At 48.5% G+C, this 23,849-nt stretch overlaps 2 protein-coding genes across 6 annotated transcripts; one reads left to right on the top strand and one right to left on the bottom strand.

The window, feature by feature from the left end:
* Nucleotides 1-5,121: 5,121 nt before the first annotated feature.
* LOC110307124 (apoptogenic protein 1, mitochondrial) lies at nt 5,122-15,740 on the bottom strand. The gene is made up of 3 exons (XM_021179376.2): nt 15,598-15,740; nt 6,921-7,118; nt 5,122-5,220 (listed from the first exon to the last, which is right to left on the bottom strand). The coding sequence occupies exons 1-3, from the start codon at nt 15,718-15,720 to the stop codon at nt 5,152-5,154; spliced, it is 390 nt and encodes a 129-aa protein (XP_021035035.1). The 5' UTR covers nt 15,721-15,740; the 3' UTR covers nt 5,122-5,151.
* On the top strand, nt 15,700-19,526 carry Bag5 (BCL2 associated athanogene 5). Of its 5 annotated transcripts, none has more exons than XM_021179371.2 (2): nt 15,700-15,969; nt 17,608-19,526. In XM_021179371.2, exons 1-2 carry the CDS (start codon nt 15,719-15,721, stop codon nt 18,974-18,976), a joined length of 1,620 nt encoding a protein of 539 aa, XP_021035030.1. In that variant the 5' UTR covers nt 15,700-15,718; the 3' UTR covers nt 18,977-19,526. The 5 variants fall into 5 exon arrangements, with proteins under 5 accessions (XP_021035030.1, XP_021035034.1, XP_021035033.1 ...); XM_021179375.2 differs by lacking the exon at nt 15,700-15,969 and adding an exon at nt 16,020-16,306; XM_021179374.1 differs by lacking the exon at nt 15,700-15,969 and adding an exon at nt 16,066-16,374.
* The last annotated feature ends 4,323 nt before the right edge of the window (nt 19,527-23,849 follow it).

The following is a 23,849-nucleotide window of genomic DNA, read 5'->3' as shown; positions in this document are numbered from 1 at the left end:
AAAAAAAAAAAAAAAAAAAGGGAGAGAACCAACTCTCACCTTGATTGTCCTGACTCCCACATGCCTGCCGTCCTGGAATCTATACTACAGTGCAGGTGGCCTCAAACACACAGAGATCCCTCTGCCTTTGCCTCCCAAGTGCTAGGTCCAAAGGAAAGCGCCAACATGCCCAGCTAAAGATTCTATTTCAATTGTATGTGCGTGTAAGTGTGAGTATTTGAGTACACGTGCATGTGTGAGTGTGTGTTTGTAAGTTTGTGCACAGTGGGTAACAGTGGGTAGGTAGGATGCCTTCACAGGCCAGTAGGTGTCAGATGGCTTGGGAGCTAGAGTTACAGGCAGTTGTGAGCCACTTAAATGGCTGCTGGGGACCAACTGTGGGTCCTCTATTACAACAGTAAAAGCTCTTAACCACTGAGCTATCCTCCAGCCACCAGGTAAATAGTTTCACTACTTTCTATGTTTGTGTTGTGTGCACGGATGCTCTGCCTGGTGCCCACAAACCAAAAGAGGATGTCTCGGGTCCCTGGAACCAGAGCTACAGATGGTTATGAGCCACCATGTGGGTGCTGGGGACAGAGAGCAACTGTGCTCCTAACTGCTGAGCCATTTCACTAGCCAGGGTATGGGGTATGGGTTCTGTTTTTTAGTGTTAAAAAAGGAAGAAAACAAAAGAAGAAGATTGGGGTGTGTCAGCTGACCCAGCATCCTACAGATCAGGAAGCAGAAGGAGCATAAATAAATTCAGGGTCACTCCAGATTACACAAGGAGTTTGAGCCTAACCCAGGCAAGGAGAGATACTGTCTCAGAAGAAACCAAACAAAGGCTGGAGAGACAGCCCAGCAGTTAAGAGTCCAGGTTCAGTTCCTGGAGCTCACTTGAAGGCTCACAACCATCTGTACCTCCGACCATGTGGGACCCAAAGCCCTCCCTCCTCTGGTCTCTGCGGGCATCAGGTGTGTACACGATGCACACATATATATGCAAAATACTCAGACCCATAAAAATGAATTACACGCGCCTGTGGTAGGTGTGTAAAGAGTTAATACCGTCAACAAACTTACAAAAGATCAACACACAAATGCTAACTGTAGCCAGGGGCGTGGTGGCGCACACCTTTACCCCAGCACTTGGGAGGCAGAGGCATGGATCTCTGAGTTCAAGGCCAGCCTGGTCTACAGAGTGAGTTCCAAGACACCCTGAGCTATACAGAGAAACCTTATCTTGAGAAAACAAAATAAAAATCACCAACAAAAAGAGGGCACTGCTCTCTGACTGGGAGACTCAGCACCAGCTCTATCAGGATTGCAGCTGGCTTTCCCAACTTCCTAGACAGGGCTTTTGTTTACTTTGCAAAAGTTAACACATATCAAGAAGTTAACAGCTCAACAATGGGTTGGAAGAGCAGGACAAGGTTAAGCTATCAGAAGATAGAGGCAAGCAATCTCAATGAGTTCGAGGCCAGTCTGGTCCAGGCCAGCCAGGGTTTCATGGGAAGAGCCCAGTCTCCAAAACTAAAACAACAAAAGAAGCAAGAAGGCTTGCATTTCCCAATTTTCAAGCTTACTATGGAGCAGGCACAGATCACTGGACAGAACTTGGGCCCAGAGATAAACCTGAACACACACACACACACATGGGTCAACCAAGTCAGTACATCCTTGGGGAAGGTGAGCGTATGCTCTGATGCCAGCAAGCACACGCTGAGGCACGGGGGACGGTGTATCTAGGGCCAGTGACACTCTCTGATGCAGAGGGTGCACGTGGGAAGGGGTGCTCTGACTGAAAACCTAACACCAGCTACCTGTGAGCTGCATGGGGGCATCTGGCAAGGGCTACACTCATCTCCTCTGGGTGGGGGTGCCATGCTAATATCTCCTGCAGACCTGCCTCCGGCCAAGAATCCTGTCTGCAGAGACAGGGGCATTGAAAGGGGGAAGAGGCATCAGGCGAGTGCATGCCCACAGAACAGACAGAAACTCACAGAGCTGTCACAGCATGACAGAAACAAGTAGACCCTCCTTGCCCCATCCGCACCCTCCACCGACTAGGCCTGGGCAGCCCTATGCTGAGGATAACGCAAGACCGAGTGGGTGGGGAGACTGGACCACCTCCACAGCTGCACTTCAGTGTTCACCCTCAGCCCGCCTCTTATCAGGCAGCTTCAGGTGATTGATCGCCCATCCTCTGTGCCTCAGTTTCCCACAGGTGCAGGCAATGGCATGTCTGCTGTGCATTCCTGCTGAGTGGAGCACCTGGAAGAGTCAGGCCCTCGGAGGAGCTCAGCAACGTTTATCCACGTGCTAGCCGCACACAGTGCTTTACTCACACTTGTTTCTCACTCAGCCCTGCTGTCTCTTCCACCTAGAGGACTCTTCTTTTTTTTTTTTTTTCTCAAGATTTATTTATTTATTTTATGTATGTGAGTACACTATAGCTGTACTCACATGGTTGTGAGCCTTTATGTGGTTTGGGGGAATTGAATTTTTAGGACCTCTGCTCGCTCTGGTCAACCCTGCTCGCTCAGTCCCTGCTTGCTCCAGCCCAAAGATTTATTATTATACGTAAGTACACTGTATGCACCAGAAGAGGGCGTCAGATCTTATTACGGGTGGTTGTAAGCCACCACATGGTTGCTGGAATTTGAACTCAGGACCTCTGGAAGAGCAGTCAGTGCTTTTACCTGCTGAGCCATCTCTCCAGCCCTAAAGGACTCTTCTGAGAACACAGACAGGTGCCCACTTTCTTCCCTAATTCCCTGCTAGTTTTCTTCAAGGGTCCACATGATAGAAGTGCAGTGTGAACCTACCTGTATGCTGACCCTGCTCTGTTGGCTTGTCAGGCCCAAAAAAGGCAAGGCTGCAATTCTGCTCAATGCCCCATCCCAGAAGCCAGTAGAGATAGATGCTGCTCAGATGAAGTGAGGAGGACCTACTACCTGGGAGGTAAGGAACACCAAAGGCTCCCAGAGACGGTGATACATAAGCTGGTCTCAAAGGACAGACACAGGCAGGTGGGAAGGTAGGGCCAGGATGGAGAAGGAGAGCAGGAGGGAGGAGGGCAGCAGGAGGGAGGAGGGACCAGGATGGAGGAGGGACCAGGAGGGAGGAGGGACCAGGATGGAGAAGGACAGCAGGAGGGAGGAGGGCAGCAGGAGGGAGGAGGGACCAGGATGGAATCCAGTCCAAAGAAGCTTTCAGGGTGGAAACTCGGCTGATCCTTAGAGAAGGGAGTTCCCTCTTCTCCAGCAGCATCTCCGGGCCTTTCATAACAAGGGAGGGACTGTCGAAACAGGAAACCTGTTCCCCTGGCAACAGCAGCACAGGCTGTTTCTCTGAAGGGCCAGGCTCTTCCAGGATGGCCTTGTAGACTCCAACCTTGTCCTCCCGACACCTAGTTCCTACCTGTAGCAACTGATCAGGCAGCCCTGCCTTCAGAGCCCCTCTGAGCCTTGGCAGTAGTTGGAGAGGTGATGGGGGCTCCGGGTAGGCTTGCTGCTGGTGCAGGGTACACAGGGAAGTGAACTGCAGGATGGGAGCCGACAGAGCTGCCCACACCTAAGACTTCCCCCAAGGAGCTCTCAGACATGCCGAGAGTCACCTCACCCAAACACCCTCAGGCCAATGATCAGACAGCAGGAACCCCATCAATGCTTGCCAAGTTAATTCTTGTTCCATGCCTCCATCTCTCTGCCTCTTATTACTGAACATAAAGCTAATTGGAGCAGGGAGGAGGGTAAAGAGAAGGGCCGGGGAACAGGAAGGGAGGGGGAGGAAGGAGCCTTAATGGAGGGATGGAGAGGGAACTCAATTACATCACGTCATTACTGAAAATGTGTGGGTGTCTCACAAATGCCATCTGAGAAAGTGGATCTGTCTCCATGGCTCCCTTTTTTCTGGATGCACAAATACTTACACAGTCAAAGAAAGGGAAGAACTCCCTCCTGATACTGCTGTCGACACGGGGCTTCCTGCCCTTCAAGTCAGTGAATTCCCCATGCTGCAGCAGCAGAACCTGCAGAACGCAGTCAGCAGGTGGCCAGCCGCTCTAACTAGTCTGCAGTCACTGGGCATCTAGAGATCGCCCCTTTGCAATTAAAGAAAGCCTGTAAGGAAGACTTGCTGGACTCGCAGCTCATGGCCATTGCTTGTTTTCCTCTAGAAAGGGGCTAGGGATTTCAGGCTATCACCAGCCACCAGCAACTCTGTCAGGACTGAGTGCGGAAGGAACCTTTCCTATGAACTCAGAAAGCACAGACGGACACCTTGCAGCTTGAGATGCCTGCCCTGTTTGTTTAAAGCCAGAGGTTTCCTCCCTACACAGTCACTGGTCCACGGGTGTTGTTAAGGCAAACTCATTGCAGCCTGTTTAAAAGTCCAGATGGTCGTGTCATCTTGGCTACAAACACCACCAATCTGTTTCCTGGACACTGTCTGGCCATCCCTCTGGGCCTCCTTCATCCTGTGTTCCCATGGCAGCAGCCAGGCTCGTTCAGCACAACCCCATGTCTGTCTGCTGATCCAGGGCCCAGCATGGCTGGAAGCTGGCCTGGGGACTGACAGAGGGATTAACCCGGAGGCAGAGGGCCAGGTTATGCAAAGCAAGAGAAGGGTAAGGTAGCACAGGAGAAGATTTTAAGAACAAAGGAAGTAGTCGTAGGGTGGCTCTGGTCCCATTGTCTGAGGACAGCCGACTGCTGGGGCCCTGTGACCCCATGCTCCAGGTCCTTAGCATCCACTGCAACTGAATATCCCACAACAGGGGCCCCAGTCATTCGGATGCTTTCAGTTCCCATGCTGCTGCTGGGGTTTGGGTCTAGATCATGACCTTACGGGAAGCCATTCATCCAAAGGCAAGGCTGTGCAGTCCAATGGCTTGGGTGCTTACCCACAGTGCTCAAGGCCTTGGATTCTATTCCCAGAAAAATACACAAAAGAAAATCAAAGGATTTTGATTTTCAGCTAAGCTCTGAGAGGCTGTGACATCGCCTGAAGATGAAGAGAAGAGATGGCCAGGCGCCTGTGGGAACGGATGACACACACACATGGAGCAGGAGTCTGCAGGCAGTGGGGCAGTGAGGACACAGAGGCTGTCTGTCCAGTGCTCCCTTCATTAACCCTTTTTTCTAAACCAGTAACAGCACAGACGTACTAACCTGACTCGGTCCGCAGGCCTGAGCCTTTAGCTTGTAGTCTTGAGTAAATGAATTCTTCTTTTTCCTGAAAGATGACCATCAGAACTCTCTTAGCCAGCTGTCTGGTACGTACCTATACCCCCTGCGCTCGGGAAGTGGAGAGGGGTGGGGGGTCTGGAGACCAAAGCCATCCCCAGCTATAAGTTTTGAGCTCATCCTGAGCTACATGAGCCCCCATCTCAAAAAAATCAAATTTGATTTTAAAAATATTAAAATCCAGCCGGGCGTGGTGGCGCATGCCTTTAATCCCAGCACTTGGGAGGCAGAGGCAGGTGAATTTCTGAGTTCCAGGCCAGCCTAGTCTACAAAAGTGAGTTCCAGAACAGCCAGGGCTATACAGAGAAACCCTGTCTCAAAAAACAAAAAAACAGGGGCTGGTGAGATGGCTCAGTGGGTAAGAGCACCCGACTGCTCTTCCGAAGGTCCAGAGTTCAAATCCCAGCAACCACATGGTGGCTCACAACCATCCGTAACAAGATCTGGCGCCCTCTTCTGGAGTGTCTGAAGACAGCTACAGTGTACTTACATATAATAAATAAATAAATCTAAAAAAACAAACAAACAAACAAACAAATATTAAAACCCTTGGGCTGGAGAGGTGGCTCAGTGGTTAAGAGCACAGATTTCTTCCAGAGGTCCTGAGTTCAATTTCCCAGCAACCACATGGTGGCTCACAACCATCTGTAATGGGATCTGATGCCCTCTTCTGGTGTGTCTGAAGACAGCTACAGTGTGCTCACATACATTAAACAAACAAATAAATTTTTTAGAAAAAAAAAAAAAAAGATTTATTTTATGTGTGTATGTCTGAGAGTCTACACATATGTCTGTGTATAACATGCAGGCATAGTGCCTGAGGAGGCCAAAAGACAGCTTGGATCCCCTGGAAGGAGAGTTACAGAGAGTCATGAGCTGCCATCTGGGTGTTGGGAACCGAGACTGGTGTTCTAGAAGATCAGCCAGTGCTCTAACCGTGAGCCATCTCTCCAGCTGCCATCAAAGCTTGTTTTGTAGAGACTGGCCTTGAATTCCTGATGCAGAGTACTGGGGTAATGGGTGTGTGCCACCATGCCCGTCTTGAAACAGGAATTTAAAAGATGTTCAGTGAATTTGCGAAGGTGGGTTGTGTATAAATCCATAGAATACAACAAACGCTCCGAGTAGATTTCCTTTTCCGTTAGGATATTTGTCTGTGTTTCTCATGCACTTTTTGAATAAGTTGCTAAGAATCTTGAACTTTCGTAAGTGACAACGATGGCAGTGACTTCTTATAAGCAGGCGATGCACTCAGGACAGAGCCCATCCTAGCCCTTGCTACTGCTCTCCCCAGAAAGCCTCGACCTGTGACTCACGACACGGTGTGTTCCACACAGTTACATGCTGGTTTAAAACAATCTTTTTATCTCTTAAAAAACATTTTTTTTGGCACAGGATCTCACTATACATAGTGACATAGACATATCTCACATACATCATTCTGGTTAGTCTGAAGCCCACTAGGAAGACTGGCCTTGAACTAGAGATTCTCCTGGCTTTGATGGCCAAGTGCTGGATTAAAGGAATGAATCGCCACACCTGGCTGCTAAGGACACTATTAGGAAGGGACAAAGTATTCTATTTATTCCCACAAACTGCATCAGAAAGGCAACAATGTAACTGCTAATGACGTAGCGCCCCCAAGTGGCTGAGTGGATTGTCCCTGACTGGTCTGAACCCCTCACTTACCTTATTGAAGGACAAGTTCTGCTTGGCCCAGAACTGCTGATTCCATTCTTGCGTTTCTTGTCTCAATTCTCTAAGTCTTTGCTCCAAGGGAGACTCGTTTTCAGGGATGTGAAAATGAACGGGACGAAGGTTTGAGTATTTGTCTGGGGGCCCTATCCAATCATGGCAAGACTGTCTTGGAGGGCAGAATCTTGAGACCTTTAATGAAATGAAAGGAATCAACAAGTTAACTAAACCAAACCCTGGTGTTACAAAATTAACAGCCTGCATTTATTCAAGGCCCTCATCACCTTACTCTATGAAAGATCACAATGTATTGAAACTAAAAATTCTATAATTTTGTTTTGTTTTCCTTTTTGGTTTGTTCAGACATGATCTAAAAATGTGGCCTAGGCTTGACTCACAATTCTTTTTTTTTTTAAGATTTATTTATTTATTTTATGTCTATGAGCACAATGTAGCTGTACAGATGGTTGTGAGCCATCATGTGGTTTTTGAGAATTGAATTTTAGGACCTCTACTCCCTCAGGTCGGCCCCGCTTGCTCAGTCTCTGCTTGCTCGAGCCCAAAGATTTATTATTATAAATAAGTACACTGTAGCTGTCTTCAGACAGCACCAGAAGAGGGTGTCAGATCTCATTATGGTTGGTTGTGAGCCACCATGTGGTTGCCGGGATTTGAACTCAGGACCTTTGAAAGAGCAGTCAGTGGGCTGGTGAGATGGCTCAGTGGGTAAGAGCACCCGACTGCTCTTCCGAAGGTCCAGAGTTCAAATCCCAGCAACCACATGGTGGCTCACAACCATCTGTAATGAGATCTGACTCCCTCTTCTGGTGAGTCTGAAGACAGCTACAGTGTACTTACATATAATAAATAAATAAATCTTTAAAAAAAAAAAAAAAAGAAAGAGCAGTCAGTGCTCTTAACCGCTGAGCCATCTCGCCAGTCCCAATTCACAGTCCTTTTGCCTCAGCCTCCCAAGCTGCTATTACAGGCAGACACCACATACCTGGCTTAAATATTAACATTATTATACTATTCACCAAATGATGCTATAACACTTCCACAAGCTGACAGAGGCCAGGCCTGGTAAGCAGGCCAGTAACTCCAGCTAGGAAGCTGAGGCAGGATCATAGTGCAAAGCCAGCGTGGACAATTTAGTAAATAAATCCTGTCTCAAAATCCTGTGTAAATAAAGTAAGAGGACCAGGAATATACCTGAGTAGTAAGAGCATTCGCCCAGCACTCTCAAGGCTCTGAGTTCTACCATCAGTACACCTAAAATTAAAAATGTACACACGTGTGCATGAGCCTGTGTACTTTGTCCTTCTGAAGACACTACTACGACTGTTGGAGCCCAGCACCTTCAGGGCTCAGCCAACATGCACACATTACACATATCCACATACATAACACAAATAAAATAAAAAGAAATCCTTTAAAATAAATATTTAGCAAAACCAGTATCCTGACCATATGCTTGTTGTTAGGTATAAGCTGGATGCTTATCGTATCAACCCTCCTTTTTATATGATTTTTAAAATTTTTTTTATTTTATGGGCATTATTGTTTGGCCTGCGAGTATGTCTGTGTGAATGTATTGAATCCCCTGGGAGTGGCGGTACAGACAGTTGTGAGCTGCCATGTAGGTGCTGGGAATTGAACCCGGCTCCTCGGGCAGAGCAGTCAGTGCTAACGGACTGCCATCTCTCCGGCTCTAACGTCAATCGTCTTAAGACATCTTCAAAATGAGTACTGTTATTCAAAATCGGGCTGGAGACACAGCTCAGTTAACAGTGATTCACACATGCAGGGCAAGCACTCTGCCACAAGGAGCCCCCGCCTCTAATGCATCTATTTATTAAATTTTGTAGTTGTAAAGATTGAAACTAGCCGGGCGTGGTGGCGCACGCCTTTGATCCCAGCACTTGGGAGGCAAAGGCAGGCAGGTTTCTGAGTTCAAGGCCAGCCTGGTCTACAAAGTGAGTTCCAGGACAGCCAGAGCTAAACAGAGAAACCCTGTCTCAAAAAACCGGAAAAAAAAAAAAAAAAAAAAAAAGATTGAAACCAAACCTCGTGTTGCTATATACTTTTAATAGAAAAAAAAATTTTTAAAAGGAATGTTCTCGGCATAGTGGCTGTGTCTGTAATCCCAGCACGCAGGAGGCTGAGGTAGAAGCCTACTTACCCCTCCGATGAAACACCATGGGACCAGCGTGTCTACACTGCCGACACCCCTGACATTCTACATCTCGACCCATGCTACTCCACAGGGCAGCCAAAGCAATCTCTCCTAAGTGCTTTTTCCCTCTGGAGCTGAGGACCAACCTCCCGGCCTGTGCTGCTAGACAAGTGCTCCACCACTGAGCTGAACCCCTAACTCAAGTGCTTCCTTTAAAAACCCTGCCTGGCGATGTGCAGCTTCAACCCCAGGACTTAGGAGGCAGAGGCAGGCAGACCTGAGTTTGAGTTCAGGCTGGTCTAGAAAGCAACATCCAAGGCAGCCAGGGTAAGAAACAAACACCCTACAGTGAGGTTGGAGATGAGTGGCTGACTGCACTCCGTGCACCTAAGCAGAACCCAAGTTCAGTTCCTAGTACTCACAGCAGGCAGCTCAAAGCTGCGGCCATCCCAGTTCCAGGCAGATCTGACACATCTGGCCTCTGTGGGTACCTACTCTGTTGTATGTACACCTGCGTGTGCACACACACAACACCTGATCCAAAATAAAACTATTTCAATTCTTTAAAGTGTATTTTTATGTGTACAGGTGTTTTACCTGTATGTAAGCCCTTTAGCACGGAGCAATGTCCCCGCCCCAGGCTTAACTTACACAGACTTCTCCAGCACATATGGCAAGTTTGGATGAGTTAGCATCAGCAATGTTCAGAAGTCCGAAGTGAGCCAAAAGTTGAGCATGCATCTCAGGTCTTTGGAACTCAAGCTGCTAGCTCTGGAGTTTCCCTAGGTCTAGCCACAGAGGCTCGGACACTGGGATTGTAGGCAAGCAGACTGGCCCAGGGTCTTGAGTTCGAACTTCTCAGGAATGTGAAGATGCAGAGGCAGGTAGTCCCGTGCTAGAGGGAGCAGGGGAAGGCTAAGCTTATCCAGGAGAGATGGGGAACTCAAGGGACTGGTGGAGAAACGCGACACAGCTCCTGCTGCTAACGAGTGCTGGACAACTGTGCATGAGTCTAGCACAATCCACACAGTGTGTGCCCTTCAGCCACTTAGGACAACAAGGCTCCATATTACACTTCCTGCTTACAGCTTCAAACACCTACGAGGAGCATTTTCACTGAGTAGAAATGCTTTCTTCTTCTTACAGGCTCCGTCCTCACTGGGAAATATGAAGTGTCGCTTCATGTACACCTTTGATTCTCATAATCAGAAGGCAGAGGCAAAAAGGATTCCAGGCCAGCCTGATCTACACAGTTAGTTCCAGGACAGCTAAGGATATACGATGTGGCCGGGCAGTGGTGGCCCATGCCTTTAATCCCAGCACTTGGGAGGCAGAGGCAGTCGGATTTCTGAGTTCAAGCCCAGCCTGGTCTACAGAGTGAGTTCCAGGACAGCCAGGGATACACAGAGAAACAACAAACAAACAAAAAAAAAAAAAAAAAAAAAAAGGAAAAACAAACAAACAAAAAAGGATATACAACGTGACCCTGTCTCAAAAATTAATAAAGGGTCGCCGCAGAAACCACTCTCTGCCTGATGGTCATGCACAGCAGCACAGTGAGCCCAAGGAGTGGCCAGCAGAACAGTGGCTTCTTCAGACGGACCTACTGGTGACGGGTCACCTGCTGCCACCGAGGAACCCAGGTAACCAGGTTCTGGTCATTCCACTTTTCATGACAACTTGAAAGATATTTATCTTTGGCTATGATGGGTTAATTCCTCTGCTTTCCCTATATGACAACACCTGAGTCTTTGTTCACCAAGCAGATTGGTATTAGGAAAGAGAGAAAGAGGCTTGGGGGAGGGAAAAAAACCCTTTCTGTAAAAGAAATCTCCCTCTGTAGAGTGAATAATTACTGTAATTTAAGTTCTTACAGTGTAAGAACATAATGCCTGGCTTCCTGAAGCGTGGACAGGAAGGCTGTGCGTGGGAAGGGAGGCTGCGCACGGGCCATGTACCCTGCGGCGAGCCAGACAAGAATCCAGCCCTTCGTCAGCAGCCAGCCTGACAGCCCTGCCCGCTGCTTCACAGCTCCCTCCTCGAAGGCGGAGCTGCACAAAGCCACAGTGGGAGATGGGATGACACAGAGAATGCACCCTTGCCAGAGGCTGCTTGCTTTATAAGGCTCCTCTAAAAGGAGAGCTCAAAGAGCTAAGAGTTAGGGTCTGCAGCCCCCTACTGCATAAGAGTGCTACACAAACCAGCAAGCCAAATTAAGCCGATTGAAAGATGATATCCCGCCAGGCATGCAAAGGTTTAATACTAAAAAAAAGCAAGCCGCAGAATCTGTTCTTGACTGTCAGCAAGGGAAAGCATACAGAACTGACCACAGTAGGAGTTCCCTTCCTGGAGTCTTCCATATTTACTGCCTTATTATCTCTGTCTTTCCTACCATCTCCAGGCCCTAGGCCTGCTTCTCAGGTGGGGACTGCAGTGTTTGTTGTCTGTCGCAGTCAGGGTGACTTACTGCTGTGATAGACACCATGACCAAGAGCACCTTGGGGAGAAAAGGGTTTATCCCACTCACAGGTCCATATATAAGCAGTGAGGTCAGGCACTCACACACAGGCCAGAGGGATGCTCTTACTGGCTTGCTCCACATGGCTTACTCAGCCAGTTTTCTTTCTTTTCCTTTTTCTTTTTGTTTTTGAGACAGGGTTTCTCTGTGTAGCCCTGGCTGTCCTGGAACTCACTCCATAGACTAGGCTGGCCTTGAACTCAGAGATCCGCCTGCCTCTGCCTATCAAATGCTAGGATTAAAGGTGTGTGCCACCACTGCAGGCCTTTTTTTTTTTTTTCTAATTTATTTATTTTTTTCCTCTTTCCCTTCTCCCTCTTGCTCCAGCCCCCGCTTGCTCTGGGCCCAAAGGTTTTTTATTTGTTTCTCATTATGGGTGGTTGTGAGCACTCATGACCTCGGTGCTCTTAACCGTTGAGTCATCTCGCCAGCCTTTAAATGTATTTTTTTAAACATAGAAGTGTTCTCTGTCTGCATGTACACCTACATGCCAGAAAAGGACATCAGATCTCTTTATAAGACGTTCGTCAGCCACTGTGTGCTCAGGACCCCTGGCCAAACAGCCAATGATCTTAAGCACTGAGCCACCATCTCAGGGATGGCACCACCAACAATAGGCTGGGCCATCCACATCAATCACTAATTTAGAAAATGTCCTGCTTGCTTGCATGTATACAGTCTGATCTTTTTTTTTTCTTTTAAGATTTATTTATTATATATAAGTACACTATATCTGTCTTCAGACACACCAGAAGAGGGCGTCAGATCTCATTACGGATGGTTGAGCCACCATGTGGTTGCTGGAACTTGAACTCAGGACCTCCGTAAGAGCAGTCAGTGCTCTTAACCGCTGAGCCATCTCTCCAGCCCTACAGTCTGATCTTATGGAGACATTTTTTTTTCTTTCTTTTTTATTTTTGTTTTTCAAGGCAGGGTTTTTCTGTGTAGCCCTGGCTGTCCTGGAACTCACTCTGTAAACAAGGCTGGCCTCGAACTCAGAAATGTGCCTGCCTCTGCCTCCCCAGTGCTGGGATTAAAGGCATGCGCCACCACACCTGGCTTATCTAGACTATTTTAACATTTCTGAGGAATGCCACAGCAGTAATGATATGTCAGGTCAGGAGGCCATGGTTCCAGTGATGGGCAACAGGCCTGCTCGGTGTACAATCATTCGGTGTTTTCTTTGTTAATGATGAGGATGTAAATGGCATAAATGTCCTGTATTTCATTCAACTTTTACCCCTGGGGCTGGAGAGATGGCTTGGTGGTTAAGAGCACTGGCTGCTCTTCCAGAAGACCCAAGTTCAATTCCCAGCACCCACATGGAAGCTGACAACCATCTCTAACTCCATTTCCAGAGGATCCAACATGCTACATTTAGCCTCTACAGACACTGTATGCATGTGATGTACAGATATACACATAGGCAAAAAATTTATACACATAAAAATTGAAAAAACAATAAACAAAGAACAAACCCTGCAGCAGGGCATGGTAGTGCCCGCCATTAATCCTAGCAGTCGGGAGGCAGAGACAAGCAGATCTCTGTGAGTCTGAGGCCCTCCTGGTCTTTGGGAGCGAGTTCCAGGATAGCCAGGATTACACAGAGAAACACGCCGGGCGTGGTGGCGCACGCCTTTAATCCCAGCACTTGGGAGGCAGAGGCAGGCGTATTTCTGAGTTCGAGGCCAGCCTGGTCTACAGAGTGAGTTCCAGGACAGCCAGGACTACACAGAGAAACCCTGTCTCAAAAAACCAAAAAAAAAAAAAAAAAGAAACCCTGTCTCAAATCAAAAACAAAACAAACAAAACAAAAGACCAAAACACCAGGATGGTCGATGTGACTCAGTCCTGGAACCCTGGAAGGAGGAGGCAGAGGAGAGATTCAAGGTCATCCTCGGCTATACACAAAGTCCAAGACTAACTAACCCGGCGGGGCGGGCATGACGCAAGACTCTGCCAAAGACAAAAATAAAAAGGGGGAAAGCAATAAGTACAAAGAGACCAGAAATGAAGTTATGAAGGTTCGAAAAGCGGGTCTCCTTAAAGCAAGACTGGAGAGATAAAGAAAAATATGCACAGTTAACTAGTAGAGAATTTATTTTATTGAAGAAGAAATGGTTTGCAATGTTCTTTTTAAATTTTTACTTTTTTGTTTGTTCGGTTTCGTTTTCAAGATAGAGTTTCTCTGTGTAGCCAGATCAGGCTGGCCTCAAACTCAGAGATCTGCTCTGTCTCTCCCTTGAAGCACAAAGTTACTTTTAAGACTTGCTAGTTACAAAGTTTCTTTGCAATCCAGCAATCCGTCTTAGAGCCATTTAATTACTCAGGAAACAAGGTGGCAACACCGAGGAAGCAGCCCCGAGGCAGAACTGGTTTCTTTTGTGCCTCCCAATATTTACCATAATAGGACATTTAGATCCTAAAAACCATAGCACAGGTAGTACAGAATTAGGCAAGCTCTGGCTGGTAGTCAGGCCCCCAGCCACAGTCATTCCCTCTGCGATCTCCAAGAGGTGAGCAGCACAGGCTTGCCCTTAGACCCCAAAAGGCTGAAGGGTTTACCCTGAGGACCCAGACCCCAGGTGCCTTGTTTTGAGAGAGGGTCTCTCCGTGTGTATAACCCCGGCTCCCCTGAACCTGCAAAGCAGACCAGCTTGCCTTTCCAGTTAAAGGCGGTGCGCCACAAGGCCTCCAGCAAGACTCTTCAAAGACTGCTGTTTGTTAGCCTTTTTCCAACATTAGTTCACCAAAAACGAAGGTCAGGCAAGATGGCTCAGAGGGTGAAAGCATTTCATAAGGAAGCCTGAGTTCCACCCCTGGCACCAACCATGGAAGGGATAAACGCTCTCCAGAAAGCGGTCCTCTCAACTCTGCCGCAGGCATATCACACAAAATCATAGCAATTTTTAAAAAAGTAAAAATGAATGTCAAGGCAAACTCTCACGAGAAAGCTGTTGGGTGAGTTAAATTTTTCCCTCCCAAAGCATGTTCAGGCACCTGTTTCATTTTTTTCTGCCCAAGGACTAAAGTTATATTTTCTAAAGACAGAAGTGAAGGCTTGTTTCTTTCTTGTGCCAGGAAACTGAGCCAGAGGCCAGGGTCCTAAGGCAACAAATCTAAACTGGAGTAGTCAGAACTTCAAAGCTAAAAGTGTGCAAGGAGACACAGAATACCAGAAATGAAAAATTTCACAGCAGGCACATTTTGCAATTCTTAATTTTCTGTCTCTCTTCTCTCTCCTCACCCCTCCTTCCCTCTCTTCATTATTGCTTAAACCAAGCTCTCCAGTCTCTATCACTAGCCTAGTGGTCATTGAAGTGTTAGTAGCCACTGATTAATGTTTTACCTTCAGCCTTAGCATTTTCATATGACTGATAGACTCTAAACCTAGGCCTTTTTTTTTTTTTTTTTTTTTTTTTTTTTTTTGTCGGTACAGGGTTTCTCTGTGTAGCCATGGCTGTTGCGCCACCACGCCGGGCAACCTAGGCCTTCCTTAAGCAAAACATTCTGTTGCAAAGAAGTGCAACTGATTAAAAAAAAAAAAAAAACCTTTATTTATTTTTATATATGTGAGTGCATTGTTACTGCCTTCGGTGTTCTTAACAGCTGAGCCATCTCTCCAGCCCCGCAATTGGTTTTTTGAAAAAGACTTCACGCCCATTCTTGCTGCAGACCTGCACTGTGGATCTCTGACATCGTGTGCACGTTTACAAACAATGCGAAGTCTACAGAAGTGGGATGATGAAGTCAGCCATGGCTTTAAGTCGAACACTGATCTTAACGATGCGAAAATGAGAAAGAACACCCTTCAAGAGCTGTGTTAATACAAATGGGAATTAACTCGGGGATAAGCAAGGCTCGCGCTCTCCACAGCGGATCCGGGGCAGTGATCATCAGTCCGTCGGAGAGGTGCAGGCGGCGTGGGGTTGCTCGGCGGCCTTCCTCCCTGCCAGCGCCCCCGGCGTCCCGCTTACCCGGCTGGACGCCGCATCCCTGTGATCCGTAGGGCGCTCACGGGCCAACCTAACGCCGCCGCCGGAGAAGGACCGGCAGAGAAGCCAGCGAAGCGCTCTGCTTCCGGGCCGCAAAGCCGCCATGGCCCGCTCGTACGGCAGGATCGCGACAGTGGAAAGGTTGGCGTTACGGCGGCGTCGCAAAGCCCGAGGCGACGCGCGGCGAGGCCGACCGTGCGCATTCCCTGGGACGGACGCCGGGCGGCGGGGCCCGCGCGGGACGAGGAAAGGACAAGTTTTCCCCGGGCTCGCTGCTGACGGGCCCGCTCTGCGAGGACGGCGACAACGCTGCGGAAGTGGAGGTGGCGGGGCGCGATGGCGCGTGCGGCCCAGGTGAGCGCGGGGCGAGGGCGAGGGCGCGAGCTCCGTTCTCCCGGACTCCGGCGCTCCGCCGCCCTCGCTGCGCAGGCCCGCGCCCGCCGCGCGCCCATTGTGAGGTCAGGCGGCGGCGCGTCCGGCCGGGCCGAGACCCGGGAGCGGCCGCCGCGGCCAGTAGCTGCCGCCGCCTCCGCCGGCCCCTTCACCGGCTGCCCGGGTCAGACCTAGCCGGGAAGGGCGAGGGGGGATGCCGCTGGGGGCCCCGCTGCGGTGCCGCTCCCCGTGAAGGGCCGATCTCCCACCTCGCCGCCCCCCGCGGCAGCCAAGACCGCCGCCGCCCGGACCTCCCGGGGTAAAAGCTCTGCGAGGGCCAGGCTTGGACCCTCCCGGGGACTGAGTTCTGTGGCCTGCCCGCCAGAAGTGAGCTGTTTGACAGAAACCTGAGAGCGTGGGAAATGCTCTAAGCACACGTACCGGGAGGCGAGTGACCCAGTTAATCGCAGTCGTCAGGTTTGGGCGGCGGGTATTTGAAGTCGAGGGCGAGGATTTGGAAGTTTCTTAGTTCCTCTTTCTGAAAAGTAGAAAGATAGCTAGCTGTCTGGACGAATGGTGCTCCTGTAAGTGTGGAAGAGCTACTGTTAACTTCCAACCTGGTTCCAGAGAGCAGATTAGGATGGGGGGAATCTAAGGAAATTGTGTTGTTAACCTGGTGGGTTGACTAGAATGGAAGTGTACGCAGCTTGCTCTCATGGTTTAAAACAGAATTCATAGGCCTAGACATCCACCCATGCTGGACTATGAGAACCTTCCGTCTATTCTTAAAATCCCTACCGTGTTCCCCTATTTCCGTTTTGCTTTGGATTCTTAGCGTCACCAAGTAGCCCATGGTGATCTTGAATTCGTAGTTCCCTTTCCTCTGGCTCCCCGACGCTAGGATTGTAGGCATACACCAGCACACCAGCTTGCAGTGTTTTGTTCCTGTCCCACTGTTTTCAGGAGAGGGGGTTGACATGTCACATCTCCCCTTTCCTCAAGCAACCCTTTAAACCTTGGACGAAACCCTTTGTGTATTTTGGTGCATGCCCAGGCGCCAGAGTTTGGCCTCCTTGCCTGCCCACCACCATTTCTGTGGTGTCCTTTGACTTTGGCTTTTGAAGTGGGGCTTCTCATTGTCCTGAAGGTCCTCGGTTAGGCTAATCTGGGCTGGCCAGTGAATCACAGAGATCCATCTATCGCTGTCTCCCCGGCACTGGCTTGCCTGGCTTTTCTGTTTTATTTCATGTGTGCTGGTATTTCGCCTGCATGGATATCTGTGCATCACTGTGTGCCTGGTGCCTCTGAATACAGAAAGGGAATCAGATGCCCTGGAACTGGGGTTACCTGTGTGGTCATGCACTGTCATGTGGGTGCTGGTAATCAAACCCAGGTCCTCTAGCCAGCACCAAGGCCTTTAACCACTGAGCCTCTCTCCAGCTCCACTCCTAGCCTTTTTTTTTTCCACATGTGTTCTGGAGTTCCAGCTTGGACACTTGATGGAAAATTATGTCCACAGCCCGAATGAGCCCTTTTAACAAGTGTACTAAGAAGGAGTGTTTAGAGTGGGTTCTTGTCCTGCAGAGACTGTAATACGTTACCATTCTTGCTATCTTTCAGTGCTTGTGAAACTGAACCCAGAAGTATGGATATGGGAAACCAACACCCCTCCATTAGCAGGCTTCAGGAGATCCAGCGGGAAGTAAAGGCTATAGAGCCGCAAGTGCTCGGCTTCAGCGGCCTGTCGGATGACAAGAACTACAAAAGGCTGGAGAGGATGCTGACCAAACAACTTTTTGAAATTGACTCTGTGGATACAGAAGGAAAAGGAGATATCCAGCAAGCTAGGAAGCGGGCGGCACAGGAGACAGAACGCCTCCTCAAGGAGTTGGAGCAGAATGCCAACCACCCACACCGCATCGAAATCCAGAGCATCTTTAAGGAAGCTCAGGCCCTTGTGAAAGAAAAGATTGTGCCCTTTTACAGTGGAGGCAACTGTGTGACTGACGAGTTTGAGGAGAGCATCCAGGACATCATTCTGAGGCTGACGCACGTGAAGACCGGAGGGAAGGTCTCCTTGCGGAAAGCGAGGTACCGCACGCTCACCAAGATCTGCGCGGTGCAGGAGGTTATCGAGGACTGTATGAAGAAGCAGCCGTCCCTGCCACTGTCTGAGGATGTGCATCCTTCAGTGGCCAAAATCAACTCTGTCATGTGCGAAGTGAACAAGGCCAGAGGGACACTGATCGCACTTCTGATGGGCGTGGACAGTTCCGAGACTTGCAGGCACTTATCCTGCGTGCTGTCAGGACTGATTGCTGATTTAGATGCTCTGGATGTGTGTGGGCGTACAGAGATCAGAAATTATCGGAGGGAGGTGGTGGAAGATATCAACAAGTTACTGAAATACCTAGACTTAGAAGAGGAAGCTGACAGTACACATGCATTTGACCTGGGACAGAACCATTCCATTATAAAAATAGAAAATGTTCTCAAGAGGATGAGAGAGATAAAAAATGAACTTCTCCAGGCGCAGAGCCCTCCTGAGTTGTACCTGAGGGCCAAGACAGAGCTGCAGGGCTTGATCGGACAGCTGGATGAAGTGAGTCTGGAGAAAAACCCCTGCATCCGGGAAGCCAGGAGAAGGGCGGTGATTGAGGTGCAGACCCTGATCACGTACCTGGACCTGAAGGAAGCCCTGGAGAAGAGGAAGCTGTTCCCATGTGAGGAGAACCCCCCACATAAGGCCGTGTGGGAGATCCTTGGGAACCTGTCTGAGATCCTGGGCGAAGTCCTTTCATTTGGTGGAAATCGAACTGATAAGAACTACATCCGTCTGGAGGAGCTGCTGACCAAACAGTTGCTGGCTCTGGATGCCGTTGACCCACAGGGAGAAGAGAAGTGTAAGGCTGCCAGGAAACAGGCTGTGAAACTGGCCCAGAACATCCTCAGCTACTTGGACATGAAGTCGGACGAGTGGGAGTACTGATGGGCCAGGAGCTGATCTCGCTGGTTCGCACCTCATCTCCTTTAGAGAGCTCTCAGCTCATGGAGCCTAAATGTAATTTCTATGTGCATAGTCAATCTCAGTATTTATGATTTAATCAAATTATATTCAGTATTTCTGCTGCTTTTGATGTTGCAAACGAATATCATTATAGCACATTACCTTTTCCATCTGGCTCATTATCCTTACAATGTGTGGTTTGTGTTTATTTTGTGTGTTTTTAATGGGAATACGAAAAAGGCAGCATTCCTAAGTTTTAAATGGGTTGTGCAAGCATTAGATGCAGAATTTGAGAGTCTAGAAACAGATTAGACTTTTCTAACTCTAGCCAAATTAAGAGGAGGAGGATGAGGAGGAGGAGGGAATTCCAGGGTTGAATAAAATCCAAGCGTAGAAAGAGATGCTTTATTATGCTAAACAGTGCTGGGACTTTTTAAAGTTACAAGGCCTAATGGGTCCTGCCCAGTTTTAATGGGGTGGGGCTTTTGTTTGGATGGTCTGTTTTATCATAAACATTTTTGCTTGAAAAGAATCTGTTCCCCTGTGCTTTTCATTTTAGAGGGGGGAATCTTGTGTCCAACACACAAAATTAGTGAAGCCTAACAACCCAGGATTTGCAACCACACTGAGGCAAGGATGAAACATCACGTGATACCTTCAAGCTACTTTTGCTTGTGTGATCTCAACTTAAAATTCTCCTTATTAGTTAGTAAGGATAGGGAACATTTAAATGATGCGAGTGGACCTTTAGAGAGAGAGAGAGAGATTAAAAAAAAAGTGTCGCTCTCTACCTGTAACTGCAAGATGAAAGTCATACCTGGTGTCAGGTCACTCCAGAGCTATCAGGAGCAACTACCTGTAGCATAAATGAGATGGAGTCCTCTGTCAGTCACAGCTGTGAAATGGACAAGCCTGTTAAACATACCTTTTTTTTATACCATGATGTGAAACACTATTGTAAATCCAGAGGGACTGGTCTCAGCAGCCATCAGACAAAGTTAACTGCAGCTGGCACCCTAATAGCACCTGTAGCTATTACTGACACTAGGACTCCTGCCTGAAAATTCATTAGACCCTGTCAGTTATACAAAGGGTTTTATCGTTTTGTTTTATCCTTCCATGTGTTTCCGTGAATATTTTCTAAGTAGCCAACACTTCACGGTTGTCTATTAATGCAAACAAACTCCCCAAAATTCTGCAGCGCTTTGATAACACAGGCCCCAACATAACTAAACGACCTCATTCTATGTTCCCATTTCATTACAGGACCCTATGAGAGCTGACCTTTTCAACTCTGATGAACTGTGGTTTAATTTGGAAGACTTTTGTAAGGAAATTCTCTTTAAACAGCTACACGTATGACAGGCGAATGAATTAGCCTTCTGCACCTGAAGTGATAGGCACACAGCCCTAAGCTCATTTGCACCATCTCATCAACGCCCCTTACAGCTTTCCTCCTGGAAATGCTGTAAGACCTGGGGCCTGTGGGCTTTGGCAGTGAGCCACTGCAGTCCCTGCAATTCTCAATGTGGCCAGAGCTACTTGCTGCTCTTCTGTGTCCTGGCTTTAGAATGCTCAACTCTGGGGAAGCACAGTACATGAGAGTCACTTTCATGGAGCTTTCACCCGGTCACTAATTCTTTAGCTTCATTTTGAGAGTCAGCCTCTTTTCTCAAAGCATCCATTGTCCTGTTGAAGCAGGTTTTTGTCTCTTTAAAGTGGTATTTCTGTAACCAGCCAAGACATCCCACGATGCTGGGCTTGGAGCCGTGCTTAGCACAGAAGGCTTTTTCTAGGCCAGTAGGGTTTCCGCGTGCATCCTCTGGGTCCTGGAGGTGGTCACATGACCCCGGGTGGCTGTTGGGGTAGGCTTTGTCTCCATTCCAGCTCCTGGGACGCAACTTTCATAAATAAGAGCAAAGTTGAGACGGAAGTTACTTGGGAATCACGTGTGTCACTGGGCTGCCTCGTGGGCTCCTTAACGTGGGGCCGTCACTGTAATGGTTTCATGATGGTAAAGAAATTGCTGCAAGAAAACTTCCCCAGAGAAGTGTGGCCTTTGCCAGCATTAGACCACATCATTCCTGCTTCTAAACAGAGGTATTTGCTGTCTTCAGAATCCAGATAGCTTTGCCTTCAGTTCATTCTTTGGCCACCTAGAGAGAAGTCTTACGACCAAGTCCCTGTTAAATGGGCATTTAGAGCTGGGCGTGGTGGCGCACGCCTTTAATCCTAGCACTCAGGAGGCAGAGGCAGGTGGATTTCTGAGTTCAAGGCCAGCCTGGTCTACAGAGTGAGTTCCAGGACAGCCAGGGCTACACAGAGAAACCCTGTCTCGAAAAACAAAACAAACAAACAAAAAAAACAAAACAAAAAAAAATGGGCATTTAGCTGTTGAATGCTTTATTTTGGTAAAAATAACCTACATATTCTCTGTCATGACGTGCAACCAGTTTTCCTCATTTTAAATTTCTTTTTCCTGTTTTCAGTCTGAGTTGACTTTGAACTCCTGAGCTTGCTTCCTCCACCCTGTCAGTGCGGGGATCACAGAGGTGCCCTGTCATGCCTGGCTTCTTGATGCTTTAATGCAAGGCCCAGGGTTGGGGTTTTTTTTTTTTTGGGGGGGGGGTTCTGTTTTGGTTTTGTCTCAGCTAATCCTATACATGTAGATTGTTTTGGGTTGGTTCGGTTCGGTGTTTTAAGGTAGGATTTCACTCTGGCCCTGGCTGGTTTCTCCTGTTGTGTTCCTTCCGCCTCAGCCGTGAGAACACTAAGATTACCAGTGTGTGTCCAGAGGGCTGACCACAAAGGCCTTGTTGCTTTGAACTTGGGTATTTTCCCTTAAGGACAGAAACACCTGCCCACGATTTTGATGTGTAATCCAGAAGTGTTTCCCAAATACTGGTTCCCACCTTACCACTAGTGACCATGTGACTATCAGGGTCTCTAAAACAAGTCAGTATTCTCTTAACATAGGCACAGTAGCTAGCATACCTCTAAGTTTTGTTTTGTTTTGTTTCTAAATCAAACTCGTAGCTCAGCTTAGTATGGAGAAAGATGAGCCCAAGTTCTCTGCTGACTTTGGGGAGGGGCCCTTTATGCCATTGTGGGCTTAGGGTTGACTGTGGGACTACATGGAAGTACTGTCCTCAGAGTGCTTATGACGGCCTCAGCACACCCTTCTCCTTTGCCGCACGGGAGGTGACCTTGTATAAATGAGAAACGGCTGCAGGGTCTTTCTTAGAAAGATCATCCTCCTGCAGAACACCCCCCTTGAGAAGACTCCGTGACACTGCTACTGAGAAGCCTGTCTGTGCCCCAGCCCAAACACATGCACTCCCCACACACACTGCAGAAGGACACACAGTAGGGGGATGTTTTTCTTCTTCTGACCGTTTCCCATTGGGACTTTTGTCACTTGACCTGCACAGAGCCTTTCTATAGCCCAAGCAGAAGCAGAGGCAACCTGGACTGTCATGCGGGGGGGGGGGGGGGGTTGGTTTGTTTTTGAAGATATGAGTTGTACAGATTAAAAAGAATACTGTAGGGCTGGTGAGATGGCTCAGTGGATAAGAGCACCCGACTGCTCTTCCGAAGGTCCAGCAACCACATGGTGGCTCACAACCATCCGTAACAAGATCTGGCGCCCTCTTCTGGTGTGTCTGAAGACAGCGACAGTGTACTTACATATGGTAAGTAAATAAATCTTTGGGCCAGAGAGAGCTGGGCTGGAGCAAGGTGGGCTGGATGGAGAGGAAGGGGTGTCTGGAGCTACAGTGTACTTAGATGTCATGGATAAATAAACCTTAGAGAAAAAAAAATACTGTAGGGAACTTGAAATTTTATGTCACCACACAGAACACTGGGTAGCATTAGGCATGTACAGGCTCCCCTACAGGCTAAGGTTAAACCCTACCCATCACCCTGCACCTGACCTCAGAGGAGTGTGGCAGTTTCTTCTAGGAGATATTAGCCATGGAATCAGGCATCTTGGGAGTGGCAGGTCAGATGGAAGCCAAGCAGCCTTTAAAGGACAGTTGCACATGGGATAAACACGGAGCGGGGCAACGCTCCAGCAAGCTCGTGCATGGCCCAAGTCCAGTCCTGGAAGCAGGACGGGGTTCCACCCTTCCTGGTTGGGAAGTGTCTGAAGCCATCTATTTCCCTTGCTATAATTAGGTCCTTTACTTGTTATGGGCCAAGCACCAAGCAGTGTTCCATATGTATTCAGAGTTCTCAGACCCTCCTGAGGCAGGTTCAGTACTATTCATAGAAGGTCACTAAGGCGGTCAACATGACCAGTGGGAAGGGTAGGACAATGGAATGCCAGGCTATATAAATGTATTTACCTGGGAAATCAGAACAGTGGTGGTGTGTGGTCCCGAGGGAGAATGGTTCCATCAGCTTAGGGCACGGCATGGACAGCAGGCCCAGCTGAGAGTACTCGGGTTAGGTAATCGAGGACTACACAGGCGAGGCTCCAGTAAACAAACCCTCCACGGCGTTCATGTCACAGCTCTGCCTCTGTCAAAGCCAGGGCTACTGGTGAGCTTAACCTTGGCTTCTGGGGCATGAGTAGGTGTTGCTGAAGGGTGATTCATGCTTGGAACATTTAGCTGTGGCATCGAGTTACTCTGAGCTATCAAATTCAAATCATCAGCTGCATGAATCCCTTTCAGAGAAGAGACTTCTGTGGATGCCGTGCAGTCTGGTGTCTTCCAGCTGTGAATCACACCTGCAGAAGCTACACCGAGATGAAGTTCACGTCTAACTACTTAGGATTCACAGACCTTTCCTAGGAAGTGGGCCTCAGGCTGCCCATCGATTTCCATTGGCTGGCCTTTGAGTGCTCAGG

The sequence above is a fragment of the Mus caroli genome, chromosome 12 (genome assembly GCF_900094665.2).
Source record: "Mus caroli chromosome 12, CAROLI_EIJ_v1.1, whole genome shotgun sequence".
NCBI classification, from domain to species: domain Eukaryota; kingdom Metazoa; phylum Chordata; class Mammalia; order Rodentia; family Muridae; genus Mus; species Mus caroli.
This window is presented reverse-complemented; position numbering and strand designations above follow the sequence as displayed.